At 40.9% G+C, this 25,607-nt stretch overlaps 2 protein-coding genes across 3 annotated transcripts in view; one reads left to right on the top strand and one right to left on the bottom strand.

The window, feature by feature from the left end:
• LOC121603610 (muscarinic acetylcholine receptor gar-2) overlaps positions 1-25,607 on the bottom strand; it is a 274,048-nt gene that overhangs the window by 193,662 nt on the left and 54,779 nt on the right. The window lies entirely within an intron of this gene.
• On the top strand, positions 8,752-11,668 carry LOC121603611. Of its 2 annotated transcripts, XM_041932601.1 has the most exons (6): positions 8,757-9,072; positions 9,229-9,426; positions 9,500-9,718; positions 10,953-11,144; positions 11,251-11,481; positions 11,547-11,668. In XM_041932601.1, exons 1-6 carry the CDS (start codon positions 8,971-8,973, stop codon positions 11,610-11,612), a joined length of 1,008 nt encoding a protein of 335 aa, XP_041788535.1. In that variant the 5' UTR covers positions 8,757-8,970; the 3' UTR covers positions 11,613-11,668. The 2 variants fall into 2 exon arrangements, with proteins under 2 accessions (XP_041788537.1, XP_041788535.1); XM_041932603.1 differs by lacking the exon at positions 10,953-11,144 and having other exon boundaries at positions 8,752-9,072.

Below are 25,607 nucleotides of genomic sequence, written 5' to 3'. Positions count from 1 at the left end.
AGTCCTGAAATGGCCGGCATGATCGCGTAGACTATTACGCCAATAATAATAATAATAATAATAATAATAATAATAATAATAATAATAATAATAATAATAAGAAGAAGAAGAACTTAGCATAGCAGTCCACACTCGGGGAAGGTTTTTGTTTTGACTTTGGTGCTGCCGGGTCTACCGCTGTGGCGCGACAAATGCACGGAATTCACTCGACTAAAACATGAACCTACCAATCTGAACCCATTCCAAGGCAATCCCGGTCAATCGGCGTCATGATAACTTCTCCAAACCAAACAAGCTGCCAGATTCTGGACGGGCAGGTGCAGCACCATACGCGCACCGTAATAAACAAATCCAGAATCCTCTTTTGTATGAATTCAATTCAAGTTTTGTTTCCAGTTGCGTCCGCTAGCTGAATTAGAAATAAATGTGCAATATATCACACGCACGTTTGCTTAGATCGTGTGTCTTTTTAATACCCCCAACAGCAAAGCCGATCGCAAAGATGCCAATGCCAATGGTTGTGTTGTCTCTCAGGTAACGAGATCGAAAATGCATGGACTTTGTAGCCGCAGCGGATGAAAATGTACGCATCAGAATCAAATAGTTTTGGAGTTTCCAAACGCACGCACACACACAAACACACAAACAAGCGCGCGCAAACTCTCTCTCACACACACACACACACACACACACACACACACACACATACACACACACACACACACACACACACACACACACACACACACACACACACACACACACACACACACACACACATGCACGTAAGCGCGCACGCGAGCACGCACTCACGAAAGCGCGCACGCGATAACGCACCTACGAACGTGCGCACGCGAGAACGCACCTACGAAAGCGCCAACGCAAGCACGTACCCCCCACTAAACCCCCCTCCCCTTCCGCTAACATCAGCTATCATATAGCGCATCCTCATGCCTAGTGCCGAACGGGGTGGGGGATCGCGACATGATAGAAAGAACGGTCACTTTCCCCGCGCTGTGTGCGTGTGTGTGTGTGTCGAGACCCAAAAACTTGAGACAGATTTCGGCAAATTAAAAAAAAATTATAACCACTATACACTGTGCTACACGATGCTTAGACGGTCGCTGAAGCATCAAACATGTTCAAATTAAAAAATATTAGATTGGTGTTAGACGTTCTCCTACGCTTGTTTTAAATAGGCTTCGTCACCCTCGATTGGCGCGGGCATCGAATGGTCTCATCAGCAGCGGCACGAAATAAAATAAACCATCAATACACCGATAACACTTAAAATCCCAATCCAGCTTCTCCCACAGCGTGTCAAGGCCACACACAAATTAATAAATGCTAATACCCACCAATAACAACAATACACAACCGCAATGCACATATGAAATCAACGCATAACACCACAACAGCCAATCAGCTGGCGGCAGAAGGCACGGGCAGAAGCGCAAGTAAGGCAAAGCAGGGTGAGGGAGGGAGAAGAAGCGGACGAAAAAATGGGCGCCAATATTTGGCGTTTTTTTGCCCCACCGCCATAAATAGTTCGTCCATTTCGCCAACACAGGGCGCTAAACCTGCGCAGGCCTGCGCAGGAATCGCTGAAGTCCCGCGCGGGAGACCAGCCAAAATCTGCGCTTACTAGCGCAGATTTTGGTACATTTCCTGCGCTGGAAACTGCTCGAATTTGCGCAGCGGGCGTGCTAGCGATTCTATAGTCATTTTTATATTGCAGTGTTTGAACTCATTGCGATTTTTTGGTATGATTTGTGAAAATGTAACTTCATCGCCGCAATGTTAGTTAACGGCATTTTTAGGCGCCACAACAGCTCGCGAGCATTGACCACACGCGAGAAAGAGATGGCGCTAGGGAGGGAAAAAGCACGGACGACGGCTGACAGCGATTGGGCGTCTGACGCACCAACACATCCAAACCTTCGGCAGCTCGCTCAGGCGAGGGGAATGAGGCGGAGCCAGGGACGGGCAGCTCGACGAGCTGCTCGACAAATTTGCCGTTGGAGAGAAAAGGAAAGCATGATAAAATTCTCAGAACGCCATAACGCCTTCCGTCGCTTTGCACAACGGGTGCCTTTCGCCGCCAGCTGATTGTGTGTATGCGTTGGTATATATGTAGTACTACATTGCGGTTGTGTATTGTAATTGGTGGGTGTTAGCATTTATTTATTGTGTGTGACCTTGACGATGCGAGAGAAGCTGGTTCATTTTGGAATTTAAAGTGTTATCGGTGTATTGATGGTTTATTTTACTTCGTGCGTGCCGCGTGGGGGGTGCGTGCTTGCGTGCGCGCTTTCGTGGGTGCGTGCTCGCGTGCGCGCGGGTGTGTAAGTGCGTGCGTGCGGGAACCCCAAAACTGTTTGATCGTGATGCGTGCATTGTTACCGGCTGCGTCTACACACTCCATGCATTCTTAGAAAACGCACTGTACGCCGCCCGATCGATTACCGCTACCTACGAGACAATACAACCATTGAATAGGCACCACCATCTTTGCGACCGGTTCTGCTGTTGGGGGTATTAAAAAAACAAACGATCGAAGCAAATGTGCCTGTAATATATTGCTCATTTCTTTCCAAATCTGCTCGCGGATGCAAGTGGAAACAACATTTTGAATTGAGTCCATACAAAAGAGGATTCTGGATTTGTTTATTACGGTGCGCGTATCCTGCTGCACCTGTCCGTCTAGAATCTGGCGGCTTGTTGGCTTGGAGTCGGTATCATGACGCCGAGCGAATGCCATGGAATGGGTTTGGATCGGTAGGTTCATGTTTTGGTCGATTTCATTTTTTTGATTTGTCGCGCCGTAGCGGTAACCCGGCAGCAACAAAGTCAAGACAAACTCTTCCCCGGGTGTGGACTGTTATGCTTAGTTCTTCTTGTTATTATTATTATTGGCATAATAGCCTACGCGATCATGCCAGCCTTTTCAGGACTAGAGTACCACGTAGCCGGATAGTCAGCCCTTGCTACCAAGGTGGAATATAGAGGAGGTGTCTTCCTAGCGTTTAGCATGTTGCCATTTTGAGATTCAGTTTGACAACAGCCGTCGATATTTGTATACAAGCAGCAGCCGCAATATCACGTTGAAAATGCCGATTTATGAACATTAGATGCAAAATACAAGTTTTAAGAGCTATACAAATATTTGGTAAACGAAAACAATTCATTAATCATACCCGTATACCAGCAACATTCGTCGCATTTGACAACTGCCGTCGATCCTGGTTTTGTGCTTTTTTCGAAAGCCTTGATGGCCAATTGTTCTGTATGACGACACCTCCTTTCTACCCACTTTGCTTGCTACGACAGACGGTTCATATGCGGTTAGAACCCATGACGGGCATGCTGTTAAGATGTGCGGAATGAAGGCGGTGCCGCGGGACCGCTCATATCCAGCAGGCAACTTGCATACTGCCACACTGTCTCCTTCCCGATGCATACGCTGCAGGCAGGGGGAAGGATGCACTTTCACAATAAAAAACACCGTCAACACCGTACAAGTGGACAGAGTATTAGCGACAAGGACCCCGGAAAAATGGTCGTTGTGGCCAAGTGGCTGGAGAGTCATTTGCCCCCCCCCTCCCCCCTCATGCCGGAAATAATTGTAGGGCCTGTGACCAATGAGCGTAGGGGTCCCATGGTCGAAGCCCGCCCCCGCCGTCAATTTAAGTATGCTGTTCAATCTCCCAACAGCTGTGTGCCAGTACCCCCTTCTCCTGGTCATCAGTTATCATTTACAGGGGCCACATCGTCTTTCCACCTTTCATGAACACCTTCCCTTCCTTGACTGATGGATCATAAAATTCCGGAAGTGCATACATTCGGCACACTCACACCCTTGCGCAGACGGCTCAGCATATCTGTGTAATCTACACCATACGAAAGCAAAAAAGCTTAGTGTAACAAAGTTATGCTTAATGCTTAACACGTTCAGATCGATGGCAGGCCCCAAAGACTGCCAGTAAACTTGCACAATCAGCTTGCGTTCTAGATGCCGGCGGAATGAAAAGTTGATGAAAATCAGCGCCGGGCTGAATGTGTTAATGCGAATTAGGGTTCTGCGCGTTGCACAGCAAACCCTCCAGCGTAAGCTAGCGATGCCTAGTCATTTTTACGTGGCAGCAATAGAACTCATTGCGCTTTTTTGGTTTGATTTGAGAAAATGCAACTTCATCGCCGCAATGTTTGTTAACGGTTTTTTAAGCGCCACAGCAGCTCATCAGCATTGACCATAAGCGTGAAAGAGATAGCGCTAGGGAGGGAAAAAGCACGGACGACGGCTGACAGCGATTGGCCGTCTGACGCACCAACACATCCAAACTTTCGACAGCGCGCTCAGGCGAGGGGTATGAGGCAGAGTCAGGGACGGGTAGCTCGAAACGCTGCTCGACAAATTTGCCGTAGGAGGGAAAAAGAAGGCATGAGAAAATGCGCGAAAGGGAATGATTTTTTCCGTCGCTTTGCACAGGGGGGAGTCCCGAAGAGCACGGATAACCGGCGCTCCACTGTAGTTCTATCGATTTTCGATCGAATATCTGTTCAAAATTTAGCACACTAAAATTCAATTTTTCTATCCGAAAATCAAAGAATTTTCTGAGTATTGACTGTTTATTCATAAAATTGAAATTCAATGAATTTAATGAGTGACGAAGAATTAGTTTTTACCGAAAATTACCAAATTACTTTAGATTTCCTACCGATTACCTCTAAAAACAATCTGGTATTTCCTGCTAAAATTAATTGCTCCTGGTCAATACAGGCATGCCCCGATTTACGACCCCCTCGAGTTACGACGATTCGCAGATACGACGAATTTGATTTTGACAATCAAAAGTTGTCATTGACAAGAAATTGATGTTTTTTTTTATTTCTGTGCTGCTAACCGTTATACGCACATTTCCAAAGATTCCACTACTACCCCATCTTGAATATCTATATTGTGTACCGCTTTTGGAATATAATTATTACATTGTCGAACATTACTTTAAATAAAATTCACTATATCATAGATTACAACTTTTCAATTTCAGTTATAAACTTAATATTCATAGATATTTGACATACGACTTTTTCGACTTAACTCTTGCTTTGGGACATTTATTCGGTCCCATACAGTCGTATTACGGTGGACACCTGTAATCCATTGGTCGTAATTAAAAAATAAAAGACGTTAATGAAGAATCTATCTGCAGGACTCCACACAGCATAACACGAAGCGCAACATAACAACTGACAGCTGCCAAACGCTTCAGAAAACAAGGTTGATGAGATACAAGGTAGATTTAAAAATATCAGGTGGTGAAATCTAGAGCATTTTGACAATTCGTCATTTGACGTAAGGTGTTTTCAATTCATTGTATTTTCGACATTTTTGAGGATAAACACTAAGAAATCATTATTTTTTTCAATTTTCACATTAATTCCACATTATCTACGAGCCGCATGGACAATTTACGTGAGATTATAAGTCTTACTCACATGATTTTACATTTCGTACATAAAAAAAATCATCAAATCTTTTTTTATATACCTCATTTTTTAGATAAAATCAATAGACACACAAAAATGCACTCAAATAAATCTGTTCTATTTGCTATGCTTTGTGTGCGGAAACCATTAGCTAAAGGTTTTAAAATGACGTAAAGTCCCTCAACTGTGGCGACCCCCCAAAGGCCCTTATGCACCACCTGATATTTTTAATCCACCTGGTGTTTCATCCAAGTATGTATAATTTTGACACATACATTATACCAACATTTAGCTTGCGCAGGGCGTCGCCAGACGTACTAGGGAATATCGAAATTACACTAGCAAGCACGGACAATGTGCCCCGGCCTTAAACATGTTGCTACGTAAAATGTTTATGCATGTAACACTTATCTAATGTAACATAGGGACTGAGCTTTAATTTTACCAAATTTTTTTTAATAATTAATAAGAACATTTAATCTGAATCAAAAAAACACTACACACCATTTTCTTGAAGCTTGATTTTCGTCTTTAAAAAGCAATACATGTAACGATTACAATAGTCAAAATAATAAACTTATTAAATGCTATTAAGAGCCACATGCGGCCCACGGGCCGTAGTTTGGAGACCTTTGCTCTGTTTTCTAAAAAATAACAAATAACAAATATTTACCAAGCATATGTGAATTCACATCGGCATCAAACAAGTGGATCACAATGCTTTTTATGCGAGATTTATTTTGTTTAGAGAGATTTGTTAAGCATTTTGATTTACTTGTTATCAACAAAGCTCGTTATAAAGTGTACTCGTAATGAGGGGTCGCACCATATGTTTTTATTTGTTAAAGTTCCAGCTTGATAGTAAATGTACCACAATATACAAGTTCGAGTTACATAAGCAACATTTTGTTTCTTTATCTACAGTTCTAAATAAATCTTCAAACTGACTATACAATGGAAGCATCTACTATGATATTCATCGAATTTCTTTCATTTTTTATGTGTACTTCATTTTATCACCTAGCAAAATCACTTATAACTCAAAATTGCACTCAAAACCTTTTTTTCATGCACGCGAAATGAGTGCAGCAGAATGTTAATCCTGTTCAAACATAGTCTAGCCTTAAAATTATTTATAATTTAACAGTTTACGTTGTTTCCACAACATATCAGAAACATATTTTATTGGGATAAAAATATGTAATCAACGTAGTATCGAATGTTTAGAAAAGTTTGTATTATTTGAATCTTTTCTTGATGGACATATATTGTGTATGCATACAATATTGGAAAATTGTCCATGTTACGAATGTATAAAACACGACGCATACAAAAGTCCAATATATTTTCAGTATTTTTATACCGGTATATTTTTATCCTAGTTTTTATTTATATTTATATATTTCATATTTGTAGTATTTATTTATATTAGTATGTTTTATTGCATTTTAATTGATATTAACAATTATAACACCAAATAAATCTATTGGTTGTAAAGTTAAGAGAAATGTATCATAACGTTTACCCATTTTGGAATCATTAATTTTTCTATATAAAAAAAACAGATTCATACTAAGATAAACATAAATAAAATAAAAAATATCGAGTTTTAATTACACATTTAAATTTGTTTATATGCATGAGCTAAAAATTCCAGTAAAAACTGAAACATTTTATGTTTTAATTGTAATATAAGAAGACAATCATTATTTTTAAGCTCGTCTAATATTTTAAACTAATCGATACTTTAAATCTTTAATTTTAAAATCTATATAAAATATCTATGCTACCATGTGTTCATTGTTATTTGTATATAAACTACGAAGTTGCTAAAAAAAATCTACCAAACATATTGTCTTAGATCTTATCTAACATTTCAAAAAACACAAACTATAAACATTATCATAAACATAAAATTCTTTCTTACAATATTTAAATATCATATAATTTGAAGACGTTACATTAGCTTGAACAGGCAAAAATATAAAATAAACTGTATTTAATTCGTTTCATAGTATTCTGTAGGTGAAAGTTCTTCCAAGAGCAAATAGATTTTTCCTAGCAAATCATTTTACCAAAGTCGGAGTTCAAGCGGTAATTGTGTTCCTTAAATTTCCGCTATCGATCTCACATACGTGATGTAAAACCTTCAGTTGCCTTCAAAGGGATAAAAACGTTAAAAACCGATTCCTCGTCGCTCACATTTCGTTCCTCACAGGGCTCATGAAGTGTGTTTATGCTGATAATGTTTACAAGAAATTAAATATTTCAAAACAGTAAACCATAAATAAACTTATCAAAAGAATTTTAATCCAGGCATGTACAATGCATCAATCCTAAGACAGGGCAAATCTTGCTTAAAATTAAAGAAATTTTGCCCGGCTCTCCGATTGAAGCACTGTGTGTTTCAAGCAATATTTCAGTTGGGAATTTATAGATAAAAAACAGGAAATTCGTAGCTTTATACAATGTATTAAGTTGTTCGGGCTCTAATGAATGTTAAATTTAATGATTAACCTTTTATGTTAAAATAATGTTACATTCTCTTCATCGCTTTATGTTTGGTAAAGGGTTGACTAGTTAACACAACAATTAACTAGCTGACTGTGAAATTCCTAACGCAAGAGCTTTTATATTACTGAATCGTCAGAGCATTTCTAAAATGTTCACCTTGATAGCGGTCAAGGTGCCCGAGCGTGTACACAATACACCATACACCATACAATAATGTTGTATGAGTGCTAATGTGTGCGTAAAATCCGGTTCAGTGACTAACAAGAAATTCCAGATATAACGGGGAAAATACCAAAAACAAAAAGGAGAATGAAATCAGCTTGACATGTGTAGAAAAAAAACACAAACATTATCATAAGTAGGAAATTTTAGTACTAATTCCATTGAAGATTAACATCATGATTGAAATGTGAATAAATTCAATACTCTTGTTCTTCTTCTTCTTTGGCTCAACAACCGTTGTCGGTCAAGGCTATTTCTTCACAAATAGAAAAAATCAGTCTTCGCAAAAAAAAAAGAAAAATATTCATTACACTGTCCATGTTTATACTTGATAATCATATTTAAGTGCCAGTTCGGTTGTTCATTATCAACTTTTAGCATGTGATGCAGGAGTTTACATTTCTCGTTTGTCTTTAACCATTTTGATAATGTAAGTTTGTTCCATAGCATGTGGCGTTGTAAGCAATTCAACAAATACTAATACATTCGCATACCCTCTCTGCAAATGCGATCGATGCATGGTTCTTCGTCATTCCATTCGAATTTCTTTGAAGCGATTGTTTTGGCTTACCTTTGTCTACAATCAGAGTTTACAGTCAGTGCGGATTCGTTCGTTGAAATAGCAAGATCACTTAAATTATACTTGGGAGATAGCTGTTTTGGACGGCATTAACGGCATTGTTACTAATATTAAAAACACATTGAACGAAAGAGAAGTTGTAGCAAGCTAATTGAAGAAATAATATGCATCACCAGATATTGTTGTTTGTTATAGTGACACTGAGTTGTTTATTTTTCTGTGAAGCGCAAACAGATAAAAAGCAATGTGCAAAAAATAATGAATATGTAAGTCAGAATTGTCATCTTAAAACTGGTTTTACAACTTCTAGAAAAACAATGATAATTTTTATTGGTTGAGTAGTGATTTAATGATAAATTTTATGAATATGAGATTAAGTCTTATTGATTATTTTACCTAAACACCTTTTTATTATGAAATAGTGTCTTACTCATCGAGATTGTTGTTCAGGAAGTTGCTTAAGCTTCTCATATAAATGCGTACCTGTGCCAGCAAGTGCTTCTGAAGGATTTATAAGCGTTCCAGTGAAGCCAGTTCCAATTGATACTGCAAATCGTTTCGGAGCAGATGATGGTGGTGCAAGTTTAACCCAAAAGACATGCGCTCTGAACGGAGAATATGTAAGTTTAAAACTAACCACATTTCAAACAACATATTACTTAATTGCATTTTTTTTTTAAATTGAAACAATAGTGTTTGACACATATGGAATGTTGTTCAGGCAATTGTTTAACTTTCTCTTATAAATGTGTGCCACTGAGTCCATCTGGTTCTGCCATCACTGTGCCACTCTATTCAACACCACAGACCTCAACGGTAAACTTTACGAATCGAATAGGCGATGAAACTTCCTCTATTTTAACAACAACACATACTTCATTTCCAAACGTGTGTGCTAAAATTGGTGAATATGTGAGTATACGAAAATCAAAAAGAGCCTACACTAATAAATCAAGATATTTAAACTAGGAGTAAAATGACACACACAGTGAACTCTATTTAATATAAGAAATCTTAAATTTGAAAAACCCCTCCTTCTTGAAATATGAAACTCTATTTAATGTAAGAGCTCTTAACTTTGAAAAACCCCTGCTTCTTGAATGTTAACATTCTCCTCATTTTCAGAATATACATCATTGTCCCTATAATTTAGAAAAACATTATTTGTGTATGCTATTGCCATGTTTGCTAGTTCAACTGGCAAAATAATGTTTTGAACTTTTCTATAGCTTTCCATGGACTTTTTTTTAACTTTCAATCTCTATAACTTCAAAAGCTCTCCTATTTCACAGTCTCATTTGATCTCAAACAAAAGTGAAGTGACTGTACTTTAAAAAAAATTGAATTTTTTGTTTTTATGTTTTGCTTCTTCTTCTTCTTCTTTGGCTCAACAACCGATGCCGGTCAAGGCCTACCAACCCCACTTGTGGGGTTGGCTTTCAGTGACTTATTGATTTCCCCCCATAGCAGGATAGTCAGTCCTACGTATGGCGGCACGGTCTATTTGGGGCTTGAACCCATGACGGGCATGTTATTAAGTCGTACGAGTTGACGACTGTACCATGAGACCGGCTCACCGGCATGTTTTGCTTAACAAATGTTATTGTGTGCATAGAGGGCACGGTCCTAACGGAGCTAAAACCCATGATAGCAATGTTGTTAGGTCGTACGAACTCACGACTGTACTACAATACCAATATGTAGAGAAGTAATTAATAAATTACTTTTTTCATTACACAGGGGTCTCCAATTTGTAATCCGTAGACTACTTTTAGTTCGTGGCATAAACATATGTTGTTCGCGAAAGACTTGATTTTTTTTAAAGAAAAGCTTCTTTTAAGAAATCGTTTTTTCCCCACAATCAAGATTAAATTTTCATTAGGCATGTATAGAATAGTATCAAACATAGTTTTTATCTAAACTATTTAAACTTAGTCTAATAATTATACGCACTTAATATGTATGGGCGGTATTTTCAAACAAAAGCAGTCCATAATCCTTAAAATCTTGGAGAGCAATGATGTAGAAGACACGTGTCGTATAGCGTGGTATTTATATGTTATAAAACAATTAACATGAATTTACGCATCAGTGTATTATATTTTCATTGAAACTCAAACCTGATTATCTATAATTTTTAAACCAGTGTTTAACATCTTCGGAATGCTGCTCCAAAAGTTGTTTAAGTTTTGCATATAAATGCGTCAACAGATATGACCTTTCAGTCGTGGCAGATCCAAATCTACCTGTAACATCAATTTATACTTCCAATCGTTTTGGGGGAACAGTAGACGAACCAAGCACAGGAACACCCAAGTGCACATCGAACGGCTTATTTGTAAGTCATTGAAAAGCAATAAATTAATTAACCAATATATTATTATTTTATTTTGTATTTTTGTTTATGTATATATAACAATATGTATACTATATACTATATATAGTGTGTCCACAACAAAGAATGCTGTTCCGGAGCATGCTATAAATCTGTGTGTTCAACAGAGATCCGTGTTGGTGTGCTGGAATCAGAGTTAACTCGTCCGTCGGTTATAAATGGACCATATATTCAAGTACAAAATTTAGATGACCTCATTACCCGTTACAGTGTACAAATTTCAACGACAGAGCAAAGCGTTACTCCTATAGAAGGGCGGTGTAAAGTTATTGGTGATAGCGTAAGTAGTTATGCCTTTAGCTATAATAAGTTAGACTTATTATTTTCTTTGTTTTAATTTCGCAGTGTACCCGTCATGAAAATTGCTGTTCTTCAAACTGTCATTCATACAGGGGAAAGTGTGTTACCTAAATTAAACTTTATATCAATTTTGAAAAAATAAAAATTTACTAATAAATAAAAATAAACGTATGAATTTTTCTTTGTCTACATTAACATTTATGCTACATGCAAAAACTGCAACGTCGATTTGATCCAAATTTAGCACACAAACTCAGGACACTTATTAAAAAATACGGGAAATCAAACATTTAGAAGATTTCAGAAAACATGTCCTTTATATTTCAAATTACAAGGATTATATTCGCTATAAATGCGGAGTAATCACGTATAACGAATATTCATGTAGGGGAACCTGGGGCAAAATGTTTAGGTGGGTCGAAATGGTCATTATTCGCAAATTAACACGGTTATTATGTTTTATAATGATTGAAAAACATTAAATACAATGTTTAAAGCCCACCATGAACGTTTCATAATATAAGTTTTCAAAATAAATGAATAATTTAGCAAATAAAATGTTTGCTCTAAGCGATGTAAATTTGAGCGTCTCGAAAATAAGCTTTCGTAAGAATTTAACATTTAATTAGAGCAAAAAAAATGTGTATCCAGGCACATGATATTTGTCTATGATTTACGTGAGAAAAGTAACCATTTTAATCTAATTTAAAGTTTTTAATGTTATTGTTTGTAAGTTATTTCACTTGGGGAAAATGATCGTTCCAGCTTGGGTCAAAATGGTATTTATGTCTTCACAGGAGCAACATGATGAAGCTGTGGTATAAGCTAAGGTCGCTACAATACACTAACTTTACATAAATCAAACTGTACTGTATGTATACGTCAAAAAAAACTGACAACACGTGCATTATTGAAATATTCCAGCATTTGATTAAATTATTCAACAAAACACTTAAATACTAAACTTTAATTTCTACTCTCACAATTCTACTGCGATGCAAGAGCTTAAACCAAAGTTCATTTTGCCCCTTTGTTTTGTAGTGTTGATATTTTGTGCAAGACCATTTAGCCCCGTAACAAGACCATTTTACCCTACATAATACATTTTTTACCCTACGACTTTTGACGTAGATTTTTAAAATCCATTTTAAACGTATCTATTTGTTATTAATCTTATGATTTGTTTTTCATTAAGAAGACATTGAAGTATGGATTGATGAAATAACAGTGGAAAGTAGTTTAACCGTCATGTGTACAACCGCCTACCCGATTAAGTCTCGCATCTTTATTCCAAAATAACTTTGGATTAAAAAATCGTATCGACTTCAAATTTTAAAAATGTCTCAGAAAAGATGTTTTCTACCCATGTGCAAAATATAAAAAATATCAAAAATGTTTAAATATTTTTTTAAATTATTTAAGTTTATATACCCTTCACATGTACAACCGCCATACATTTTGTATGAAAGAATTATGTTTTTCGTGGTTAAAAGCGTATATCTTTTGAATTACTTGTTAGATTTGAATAAAAATTGTCTTATAGGGTCACAATAATGTTTTATAAGATATCGTTGTAAAATTAGAATTTTAAAAATCCTATCAATATTTTTTTCAATAAAAAATGTGCTGTAACTCTAACACCCCAACCGGTCTTGCCGCATGTTTTGAGAGGATGCTTATGTCTTTTTTTTTCTTTCAAATGTTGTATTACAGTGTAACCATATTTTGAAATTAACACTGAAATCATCTCTTTTAAAATGATACCAACCACTACAAGCAAACGAAATAAAATTTACTGAAAGTTAACACACACATTCATACTTTTGTCATAATGTTACTGCCAAATACGGATAGGTGTTTTGGAGCGCACCACTGGCTCCGAAGTCGGCTCTGCACCCACGGCTCCATAGCCGGATCCACACCAACAGCTCCGGAGCCGGATCCGCACCATCAGCTCCGGAGCCGGCTCCGTACAAACAGCCCCGGAGCCGGCGACGAATCAAAGGCTCCGGACTAACGGCTCTGGACTAACGTTTCAATAGAGACGGCATTGTATGATAGCTTCTACACTTGCGAGAAGATAGATTCGTGTTTTTAGGCTAACTGATGTGGCTAATGTGATTGTGTGATTGTTGAACAATGTTCAACACTTATCGATTTGTTTTTATAGATTCCTTTCAACATTATTTACTCAGCTAATTATGGATCTTCCCGGTTGAAACTTTATTCAAAATGATTTTTTTGGTGCGATCCATAAAAACCGGCTTTGGAGCCATGAGTGCGGAGTCGTTGGTGCGGAGCCGGTTCCGGAGCAGCTGGAGTGGAGTCAGCTTCCGAGCCGTGGGTGCGGAGCCGGCTCCATTGGGTTGGAGTGGAGGAGGTTCCGAAGTTGTCTGAAGCCGGTCGGAGCCGGTTTTTAATAAAACATAATGAGCATATTTTAACTTTTGAACTGAACTTTTGAACTTTTTCTGTGAACTTTTGAAAGAAACGTAAGTAAAACTTAGAAAAAGACTAATCATCTACTTAAAACATGCGGCCTGGCCAGTTATGGTGGTAGAGTTACAACATATTTTTGAATGAAAAAATCTTGATAGGATTTTTAAAATTCTAATTTTACTATGATGTGTTATAAAACATTATTTTGAACCTTTAAGACAGTTTTCATTCAAATCTTACAAGAAATTCAAAAGATATACTCTTTTAGCCACGAAAAATATCATTGTTCCATACAAAATGTGTGGCCTACCCGGGTAGGCGGTTGTACGATTACGTAAAGTTTTTTGGTCGTACACAAGACGGTTAACCAATAAGATACAGACCAAAATCATTAACCGGTGCATTTTGTCCCACTTTCCCTTATATCGAATTTTGAGGTTTTCCGTTAAGTTGTAGATATAGGCTTGTGGTTGTATGTTTTTGCCACTTAAATAGTTATTTGATCTGATTCTGGCCAAATATTATAATTTTGTAGAGGAAAGCGGGGCAAAATGGGCATGTAGGGCAAAATGGGTACCTTCTATTTAAGCATTATTTCACTACAAAGATACTTTCGAATGCTCAAAATGTATTCATTGTAGTGTTCTATAAACACCATGTATCTATCATAACTCTTACATAACAAATAACCAAGAGAAATGCAAAATGAGATTAAGTAGCATATTGATGTAATTTTTGCCACTTCGAAAATGAGCTGAAACCAGTGTCTCAAGGATTGGTGGAAGTTTCAAATGGTATAAAGATATGATATTTCTTTACATTTTTTCTGAAGAAAGCAAGGCCATTGAATGCGTATTTTTACTATTATAACAAAAAATCCAAAAATGCTTCACGTGGAGAAAAATGGGCAGTTACGCTTGGGGCAAAATGGGCAGATGCTTTTGACATACGGCGCTTGGTGAGGCTATGGTATTGTATTTTTCGCCTCAATAATGATAACCGGCACATCTTCAAAAGGTTCGATTGAAACGTGTAAAATCTGTTTTAATTTTGATAACATATGTTTGGAGGAATTTGAAAGGCTTTCATGACCAGTAAAATAAAAGATAGGACGAGAATACATTTTAAGAAACGTGCGGAAAAGCATAGATCCTTACCTAAGCGCAGTTGTTGAGGCCCCAGTGTGCTCGCGAGCTGTTGTGGCGCTTAAAAAAGCCGTTAACAAACATTGTGGCGAAAAAGTTGAATTTTCACAAATCAAACTAAAAAAGCGCAATGAGTTCAATTGCTGCAACTTAAAAATGACTAAGGAATCGCTAGCTCACGCTGGAGGGTTTGCTGTGCAACGCGCAGAATCCTAATTCGCATTAACACGATCAGCCCGACGCTGATTTTCATCAACATTCTGTTCCGCCGGCATCTAGAACGCAAGTTGATTGTGAAATCAGTATACTGGAAAGTCCACTGGCAGTCCCTGGGGTCTGCCATCGAACTGAACGTGTTAAGCATTAAGCATAACTTTGTAACACTAAGCTTTTGCTTTCCTATGGTGTAGATTACACAAATAGGTTGAGTCGTCTGCGCAAGGGTGTAAGTGTGCGTGTGTGTGCAACACTTTCGCCTAGTGTGTTTTCTTCCGGAATGTTATGATCCATCGGTCAAAGAAAAGAAGGTGTTCATAACAGTGGCGGATTAGGAGAATCGGGTGTCCTAGGCGGAAAGACAATTTGTGACCCCTATACATGGTAACTGATGACCGAGAGGAGGGGGTACTGGTACACAGCTGTTGGGAGATTGAACATTATACTTAAATAGACGGCGGGGAATGAGGGGGGCATGGGACCCCTACGATCATCAATAACAGGCCCTAAAATTGTTGCTGGGGAGGGGGGGGGGGGCAAATGGTGCTCTTGCCACCGAGCCCCAACAACCATCTTTTCGGGGGCCCTTGTCGCTAATACTCTGTCCAGTTGTAACAATACGGTATACTACAGACTACAGATCTTCGGCGACCGCCTAGTCCGCCTACCGTTAGATCCGCCGCTGGTTCATGGGGATGTTTTATTACTGTGGAGGTGCATCCTTCCCTCTGCCTGCAGCGTATGCATCGGGCAGGAGACAGTGTGGCAGCATGCAAGTTGCCCGTAGGATACGAGCGGTACCGCGGCACCGCCATCATTCCTGGGCGGTGGGTTCTAACCGCGTATGAACCGTCCGCCGTAGCAAGGGCTGACTATCCGGCTACGTGGTACTCAAGTCCTGAAAAGGCCGGCATGATCACGTTGGCTATTACGCCAATTATAATAATAATAATAATCATAATTATTATTATAATAATAATGATAATAATAATAATAATAATAATAATAATAATAATAATAATAATAATAATAATAATAATAATAATAATAATAATAATAATAATAATAATAATAATTATAATTATAATAATAAGAATAATAAAAAGAACTTAGCATAGCAGTCCACACCCGGGGAAGAGTTTGTCTTGACTTTGTTGCTGCCAAGCTACCTCTACGGCGCGACAAATGCACGGAATGCACTCGACCAAAACATGAACCTACCGATCTGAACCCATTCCAAGGCAGTGCCGGTCGCACGGCGTCATGATACCGACTCAAAACCAACAAGCCACCAGATTCTGGACGGACAGGTGCAGTATCATACGCACACCGTAATAAACCAAACCAGAATTCTCTTTTGTATGGATTCAATTCAAATTGTTGTTTCCACTGCGGCCGCTAGCTGAATTGGAAACAAATGTGCTACATATCACACGCACATTTGTTTAGATCGTTTGTCTTTTTAATACGCCCAACAGCAGAACCGGTCGCAAAGATGGTGGTGCCAATTAAATGGTTGTATTGTCTCGTAGGTAGCGGTAATCGATCGGGCGGCGTGCAGTGCGTTTTCTAAGAATGCATGGAGTGTGTAGACGCAGCCGGCGACAATGTACGCATCAGAATCAAACAGTTTTGGGGTTCCCGCACGCACACGCACACACGCGCACGCACGAATGCACGTGCGTACGCGAGAACGCACTCCCGAACGCGCGTACACGCACGATCGATTTCCGCTACCTTATCGGTAGAATTGCTGGCTTAACTTGTAGCGCATCCTCACCCAAAGCATCGGGAGGGGAGGGGGATCGCGGCATGATAGAGTGGACGGTCACTTTCCCGCATTGTGTGTGTGTCCGTGTGTGTGTCGAGACCCGAAAACTCGAGACAGATTTCGGCATATTAAAAAAAAATTATTGCCACTATACATCGTGCTACACGATGCTTAGAAGGTCGTTGAAGCATCAAACATGTTCAAATTAAACAATATTAGATTAGTGTTAGACGTTCTCCTACGCTTGTTTTAAATAGGCTTCTTCACCCTCAATTGGCAGGGGCATCGAATGGTCTCATCAGCAGCGGCACGAAATAAAATAAACCATCAATACACCGATAACACTTTGAATCCCAATCCAGCTTCTCCCACAGCGTCTCAAGGCCACACACAAATTAATAAATGCTAATACCCACCAATAACAACAATACACAACCGCAATGCACATATGAAATCAACGCATACACCACAACAGCCAATCAGCTGGCGGCGGAAGGCACGGGCAGAAGCGCAAGTAAGGCAAAGCAGGGTGAGGGAGGGAGAAGAAGCGGACGAGAAAATGGGCGCCAATATTTTTAAATTTTTTGACCTTTTTTTTGCTCCGCCGCCATAAATAGTTCGTCCATTTCGCCAACACAGGGCGCTAAACCTGCGCAGGCCTGCGCAGGAATCGCTGAAGTCCCGCGCGGGAGACCAGTCAAAATCTGCGCTGGCCAGCGCAGATTTTGGTACATTTCCTGCGCAGGAAACTGCTCGAATTTGCGCAGCGGGCACTCTTCTGAGCGCGCTGTCGAAGGTTCGGATGTGTTGGTGCATCAGACGGCCAAACTGTCAACCGTCGTTCGTGCTCATTCCATCTCTTTCGTGCGTGTGGTAACCCAAGTGACATTTTCGAAGAGATTGCTACCGTACGGATGTCCATAACATAGAAACCTTCGTGAAAAAACCCACAACATTCCACACTTTCAGCAGACTTTGAGGGCAAAGTCATCTAAGAAGGGAGGAGTCAGAACGACCCGCTAGAAACCAGACTGCAAGCTGGCATTCCACACCGGCTACGAGCAGACGAAGATGTAACGCCACACCGGCCACGAGCGGACAACGGCGACATGCGCAAGAAATGCGACACGCATCCGATCGGGAGAACGGACCAATGCAGCCAGCAACCAGCGGCCTAGTTAGAACTTTAGCTTGTTAGGTTTAGTCAGTCGAAGTTGAAGTCTAGAATCAGCCAGATATAGTTCATAGTTTAGCTTTAGTCAGGAGTAATCCTGTTTGTGTAACATAAAAATTCTTTTTTATGGCCAACCGGTCTAGATAAAGATTAACTTGTTTGAATCTAATATCAATCAAAGGTTATCGAAAGAATTATCTTTTTAGGAAAATGCAAAACATCGTTCATGATCACGGATATGCATCATTTACATCGCAACCGAGTACCAAAATGATGGAAGTACGTCCTATCTAATGGTTTACGTCCCATCGTCACTACCACCCATTCGTGATGTTTTCGGTACATTTCTTTTGGGTGGGTCTATGCCCGGTTCGTCAGCCATACCGGGCCAGCGATCCTAGTTAGTTTTTTGTATGGAGTTTGACAGTTGGAGGCAGAAAACATGTAAACACTCCATACAAAACCACACAAAAAACTAGCCTGCAATTTTCAGTCTAGATTATTCCCAAGTGACATTTTCGAGCAGATTGTTAGCGTTTTTCGAGTTGCTGGAAGCTTAAAGAGCAGGCTTAAAACTGTCTTAAAGAGCAAGCGACCCAGGTGACAACTGTTCTACATTTTTAGCTTAAACTCCTCGTGAACAGCTCGATTTAACCCATTGCCTCATATGAACTCTTGAAAACATGGGTGTGTGAGTGAATAACGATGTGTTGAAGCGTTGAAGTTTATGTCAGAACTTCGGTAGAAGCCGGACAAACAAGAAGCTTGCAGTTTCGTCCTTGGTGTTCAACAGCCAAAACACTGAGTAAAAAGAAATAAACGATCTATCCAGGAGCATCAGAATAGCGGAGAAACGCTGGGAAAATAACAAAACAACGTGAAAGAGTGTTTTATAATAAACTTGTTGTTTAATATGGATTGAAAAGTACGCATGTTTTGTTTTGGGCCGGTAGCTTGTGCACAACGTGATGACAATTCTCAAAATGGCACCAGAAAAAATGCTTCACACTGACGTTTCAACTGTTATAATAAGCTTAAACTCTGCAATATCGCTTGCTCTTTAAGCCAATTTTAAGCCTGCTCTTTAAGCTTCCAGCAACTCGAAAAACGCTAACAATCTGCTCGAAAATGTCACTTGGGGATATTGCAGAGTTTAAGCTTATTATAACAGTTGAAACGTCAGAGTGAAGCGTTTTTTCTGGTGCCATTTTGAGAATTGTCATCACGTTGTGCACAAGCTACCGACCCAAAACAAAACAATTGTACTCTTCAATCCATATCAAACAAAAAGTTTATTATAAAACACTTTTCATGTTCTTTTGTTGGTCCATGCGTTTCCCCGCTATTCTGATACTCCTAGATCGGTCGTTTATTTCTTCTTACTCAGTGTTTTGGTTGCTGTACACTGAGGACGAAACTGCAAGCTTCTTGTTTTTCCGGCTTCTACCGAAGTTCTAGACATGTGTAAAATGAATGAGAATCGCACCGTTCGAACAGTTCGGTAAAGTGCACGAACGAACGAGATTCTTAACCAAAAGAACGACCAGGACTTTTGGAAGAAACTGACTACACCGAACGCGTTCGAACGTTCCGTTCAGTGTTCGACGGCACACATAAATGTGGTAATGAAACGTGCAAAATCATACCGATATCTCGCTCTTTCTCGCACCATGCGAACGGGTCGTCAGAGATTAAAATGTACCCTGTTGGTGTTGAAATCGTACCCATTCAACTCAATTCCTCGAACGCCATCGAATTTGTCCAGCAGTGTTCGATACGTGTGCTGTTGGTGTGGAAATCGTACCTACACAACTGAATTCATCGAACGCGTTCGATCTGGCACATTTGTATTCGATCTGTGTTCTGTTGGTATGTAAATCGTACCTTCTTCTTCTTCTTCTTTGGCTCAACAACCGATGCCGGTCAAGGTCTGCCAACACACTTGTAGGGTTGGCTTTCAGTGACTTATTGATTTCCCCCCATAGCAGGTTAGTCAGTCCTACATATGGCGGCACGGTCTATTTGGGACTTGAACCCATGACGGGCATGTTGTTAAGTCGTACGAGTTGACGACTGTACCATGAGACCGGCTTTTTGAATCGTACCTACACAACTGAATTCATCGAACGCGTTCGATCTGATCCGTTAGTGTTCGATCTGTGTTCTGTTGGTATGTAAATCGTACCTACACAACTGAATTCATCGAACGCGTTCGATCTGGCACATTTGTATTCGATCTGTGTTCTGTTGGTGTGGAAATTATACCTATACAATTCAATATATCGATCCCGTTCAAACGGATTAGTCATTGTTCGCGAATGAACTGAACAGAATTGATTGCGCTCATCATGTTGATCCATATTTAAGTAGATTTTTTTATAGAATCCTTGAGTGTGTATAAGGCATAGGGTACAATATATGCTGGAGACATTTTTGCTCATATTGGATTTTTACATGCTAGGTTTTGGTCGGTTTTGCGATAGCTTGTGTTGTCCAGACAGCAGATGGGCCGAGTGTTTAATGTTTTTAAATGATTGGTGTCAACCGCAGAATGAGTACTTCTTTGGCTACAATAGGCGTCTATGGTGGGTAAATGAAAAAGATAACAGGCGTTCTTAGTGAATAAAAAACCCATGAAAAAAAAGAACGAAAGAATCGTCGTTCACGTTCGGTTCTTTTTGGTGAGCAAAATAGTTCGTTCTCGTTCGGTGAAAAGAATCGTTTTGCGCATGCCTATGTGCACAATGTGCACAATATTTTATTTTTTATTTTTTTATTTATTTATTAAAACAGACGGACCTATTGGTCTAATCGTTTATATAATAATTCACACATACATCAGACATATACATTACACATCACGAAACCGTAATCTTTCCTTGTACGCTGACGTGGACAAACAGCCCTACCCGCAAATTTCCGTTAAATGCCTTCTAATCGCCTTGTAATCGCCGGCGAATTGAAGGCGATCAGCAGTGCATTTAGCAGTAATTAAATGCCTTTGAAATATGTCAATGAAAAATTTCGCTTTTAATTTGAAATTTGAAATTGCAACTGTCAAAAGAAAACCTTACAAGCGTCTTCAGCACTGCACTGTTGTAGTGTTCCCAGATATGAGCGTGAGATTCGATAGCACGATTTACGTGTTATGTTCTCTTGCGTTAAGCTCTGAGCTATTTCACTTTATTAAAGATGGTCTACATTATTCGGTTGTTAAAGACCAACTCATTGAAAGGTGATAATATATCAAACTCATTTCGATAACTAAAATAAAAGGAAAAATGAGATACATATTTCTCCCATCCTGATAATGAACGGTGAACATAGTGTAATTATTTTTTTTTTTAAAGGTATTATTTTAATTTCGCTTCACATAAATTTTGTTTAAAGTAATTATAGTAAGAAAAAAATAATTTAAAAAGAAATAAACGCAGAAAAAAGATCATAAAAATCTGGATTTGAACACACGCTTTCTCGATTCGGAACCAAAAGCGTTATTACTGCTCTATTTGGCAGTTACATTGGTACAGGTGCAAATTCAGTACATAAACAAGCTAAGATGGCGGCAAGCTATCTGTTCTCCTTGAATCAAAAAGTTGAAAGATTTCGAAGAGAACCCGTTACAGCCGTGAAAGTTTCGGTTGAAATCTTTATTCGCCTTCTAAGGCGACTAAGGCCTTAAATGCCTTCTGAATGCCTTCAAAGCCGTTTAATGCTGGTAGGGAGAAATCGAATAATTCTAATGCATCGTTGAATTCCGATGACATGCGAAGCATAGGATGACCCTGACCATGGTTATTACGCGTGCGGGGGGTGTGCAGATGGAAATTGGATCTTAGTGTTCGGGAAGGAGCAAATAGGTTGACTCGACTTTAGAGTGCGGGGGAGTCGATCTCGCCGTTGAGAAGCCGGAAGATAAAAACGCACTGCGCATTTCGACACCGTTTGCTGAGTGTTTCGAGTCCGAGAAGCAGACACCGCTGATGGTAGGAAGGCCTAGTATGGTGAGATTGCCAAGGAAGGAGCCGGATCGCGTACCTAGTGATTTTTCTTTGCAAGGCTTCAAGTCGATTTATATCACCAACATTAAGCGAGCACCAAACCAAAGAGCAGTACGCAAGACAAGATCGTACAACGGAACAGTAGATCGATTTGATGCACACCGGATCGATGAATTCACTGCAGGTGCGCGTTATAAGATTAAGCAGTTGGTTACCCTTCGCAATAACGCTGTCGATATGAGGACGAAATGAAAGTTTTTCATCTAGTAACACTCCCAGGTCGCGAATACATGACGTTCAAACAAGATAACAAAACATCAAACGTCAAACGCCTTGTGTCTGGTCGAAGATTCTTTGCGCTCCGGAAAGTTTTCAATATTATTCAGTGAAAACACATTTTCTGCACAACCTATCTGCTTGCGCAGTGGATCCAAGAACCTGGTTTTCATTTACAATCAGATCACCCACCTACAATCACCTGGGAACGATTCCTGGCCTACAATCAAAACATCGCTTCAACATTCACTGTACCACGAACAATGGCCGGTATCTGTTCCGCCTGTGCCAATGATATCGTAGCTGCTGATCGCGTTGTGAAGTGTCAGGGTTGGTGCAACTCTGAGTTTCACTTCTCATGCAGCGGACTTTCTGAGGAGCTGTATACGACTATTAAGTCCTGTGCACAACTTTTTTGGGCCTGTAAGGCCTGTGTGAAGTTTCATAAGGATCTGCGTACGGCCGTCTTGAGGTCTTCCACCCCATACACCCATACTTCTGTCGACCTATCGTCCTGCATAGCCGACCTTCAAGCAGAGCTCCGTAGCGAACTGTCACAGCATACCACAGCTATTAAGTTTGAGCTTCTGGAAGTTTTAAAGGACTCCTCCGTTCCTGCTTGCGTCCGACGCATGCCGTCACCGATTTACCGTCTCAACGACCCCATTCATCACAATCCAGCGTCGTCTCACACTAAATTATTTAATTCAGTGGTCAAAAATATCCCTGGTACAATTACACCCACACTACAACAGTATCCATCATTAGCCGCTTCTCTTAGTGTTAGTGAGAACGAACCGTCATCCTTCACCAATATGCCATTAGTTTACAACCCGCAAACACCACTGCTCAGAGGATCGGGATCGCCGCTCGATTCTGACACACTAGACAACAATCCCACACACTGATACTCGAATGTGGCTATTCTTTACGCGTTTCTCCCCATCGGTCACCACTGAGCAGATTTCTCTCATGGTGCAAGTACGTCTAGCACTCGATAAGCGGGATGTGTTTGTACACCGTCTGACGAAGCTTGGTGCCGACACTAGTACACTCTCATTTATCTCATTTAAGGTGGGCATACCAGCGCTCACTCAACCCCAAGAAAGCTCCAGGGGACGACAATATTCCAAATATGGCTGCAGCAGCGGCAATTCTGGCTTTTCCTGCCGTTTTTGCCAAAAGCTATAAGCAGCTACTGGAGGCAGGCACTTTCCCCGACGCATGGAAGCGGCAGCAACTGGTGCTGCTTACCAAGCCGGGGAAACCACCTGGGGAGCCCTCGTCATACCGGCCCATTTGCTTGCTGAGTGTGCTGGGAAAAATTTTGGAGCGGTTGATTCAGCGGAGGCTGACAACCCACCTAGAGTCGACGGGGGGACTTTCGGATGCCCAGTACGGTTTCCGTAAAGGGCGTTCGACTGTGGATGCCATCACTCGGGTGATGGATAACGGGAAAGTCGCTCTTGATAAAAAGCGAAAGGGGGATCGTCTCTGTGCGGTGGTAACGGTGGACGTCCGGAATGCCTTCAACTCGGCAAACTGGAGAGCGATCGGCCAAGCTCTGCAGCGTAAAAACACTCCCCCTTATTTGCAGGCGTTGCTGCGGAACTACTTTATTGGCCGAACGCTCCACTACGATACGGATGAAGGAATAGTGTCGAGGACTGTATCTGCTGGCGTTCCTCAGGGTTCGTTTCTAAGACCAACACTGTGGAACGTCATGTATGACGACCTACTCCGCTTGCCGCTCGAAGGACTACGAGCGGACATCATCGGGTTTGCTGACGACGTGGCCTTCACATTTTTGGGAAGGACCACGGAACAGGTCAGCGCGTTAGCAACGGCTAACCTGGAGAGGATCGAGCGGTGGTTGCAAGGAGTCGGTTTGGAACTTGCCCACCAAAAGACCGGGTTCATGATTTTCTGTACTCATCGTGTCCCGCAGCTCGCAGAGCTACAAGCGGGCGGTCACTCGATCCAATCCACGGAAACGCTGAAATACCTGGGAGTGGACCTCTGCCGCAAACAGCACCACAGCCGGCATCTGGAGAGGGTGGTCAATAAGGCTTCACGGATTACGAATGCCTTGACCTGCCTGATGCCGAATAAGCGTGGTCCTAAGAGCCGCAGTAGGAGACAGCTCGTAAACGTCGGCAACAGTATCATCCGATACGGAGTTGCCACCTGGGGGCGATGGGTCCTCGACAAGGAGACCCATCGCAAAACGGTCCAAAGGGCGCATCGACCGGGGGCTCTCCGAGTCGCCAGCGCCTTCCAGACCGTATCCTATGATGCCGCTTGCGTTGTCGCCAATACCACCCCGTTAGTCCTCCTCATGCAGGAGGATATCCGCTGCCACGACGAAAAGGTAGCGAGTGGTGGCGTTCAATCGGACATACGGAAGCGGCAACGAGAGGAAACGATGAGGCGCTGGCAGGACCAGTGGACAACGGGTGCAGGGCAACCAGGGGCACCAGGACTGAAGACGAGGAGACTGATCCCAGACATTAATCTCTGGGTCAGCCGCAAGTATGGGGAAGTCGACTTTTTCCTCACCCAGCTCCTCACGGGGCACGGGTTCTTGTGCTCCTATTTCGTCGAGAAAGGCATCCTGGATGGCTCGCCCAACTGCCCTGATTGTGGGGACGCCGTGGAAGACGTTGAACACGTGCTGTTCCACTGTCCACGGTTCGATCGGATCCGGAACGAGATGCAGCAGCGGTGCCATTCCCGAGTAACGATGGACAACATTGTCTCGGAAATGTGCGCCCGCAGCGATACGTGGGAGGCCGTCCGCGCCGCCGCCAGGACAATCTTCTCCACTCTCCATGCGAGATGGGATGTTGAGCGTCCACCAACGGCAAGGCGACGCAGGCGGGCCAGACGGCGGGCGAGGGACGCAAACGGCGGTCCTCCAGGCCCTGCGGCACGGCAAAAACCCGTGCCACAAGGGCCACCGTAAGCTGGAAAGTTACTAATCATTTATTTCCTTTCGTTTCTTTCCAGCTTTCTTTTTCTCTTTTCTCCTCTATTTTCAGCTTTCTTCTTTCTCTTTTCTGTTTTCTTGTTACCTCTATCAAA

The sequence above is a fragment of the Anopheles merus genome, chromosome 2R, assembly GCF_017562075.2.
Source record: "Anopheles merus strain MAF chromosome 2R, AmerM5.1, whole genome shotgun sequence".
In the NCBI taxonomy this organism is placed as follows: Eukaryota; Metazoa; Arthropoda; class Insecta; order Diptera; family Culicidae; genus Anopheles; species Anopheles merus.
The sequence above is the reverse complement of the archived record's forward strand: the minus strand, read 5'-3'. Positions and strand labels throughout refer to the sequence as shown.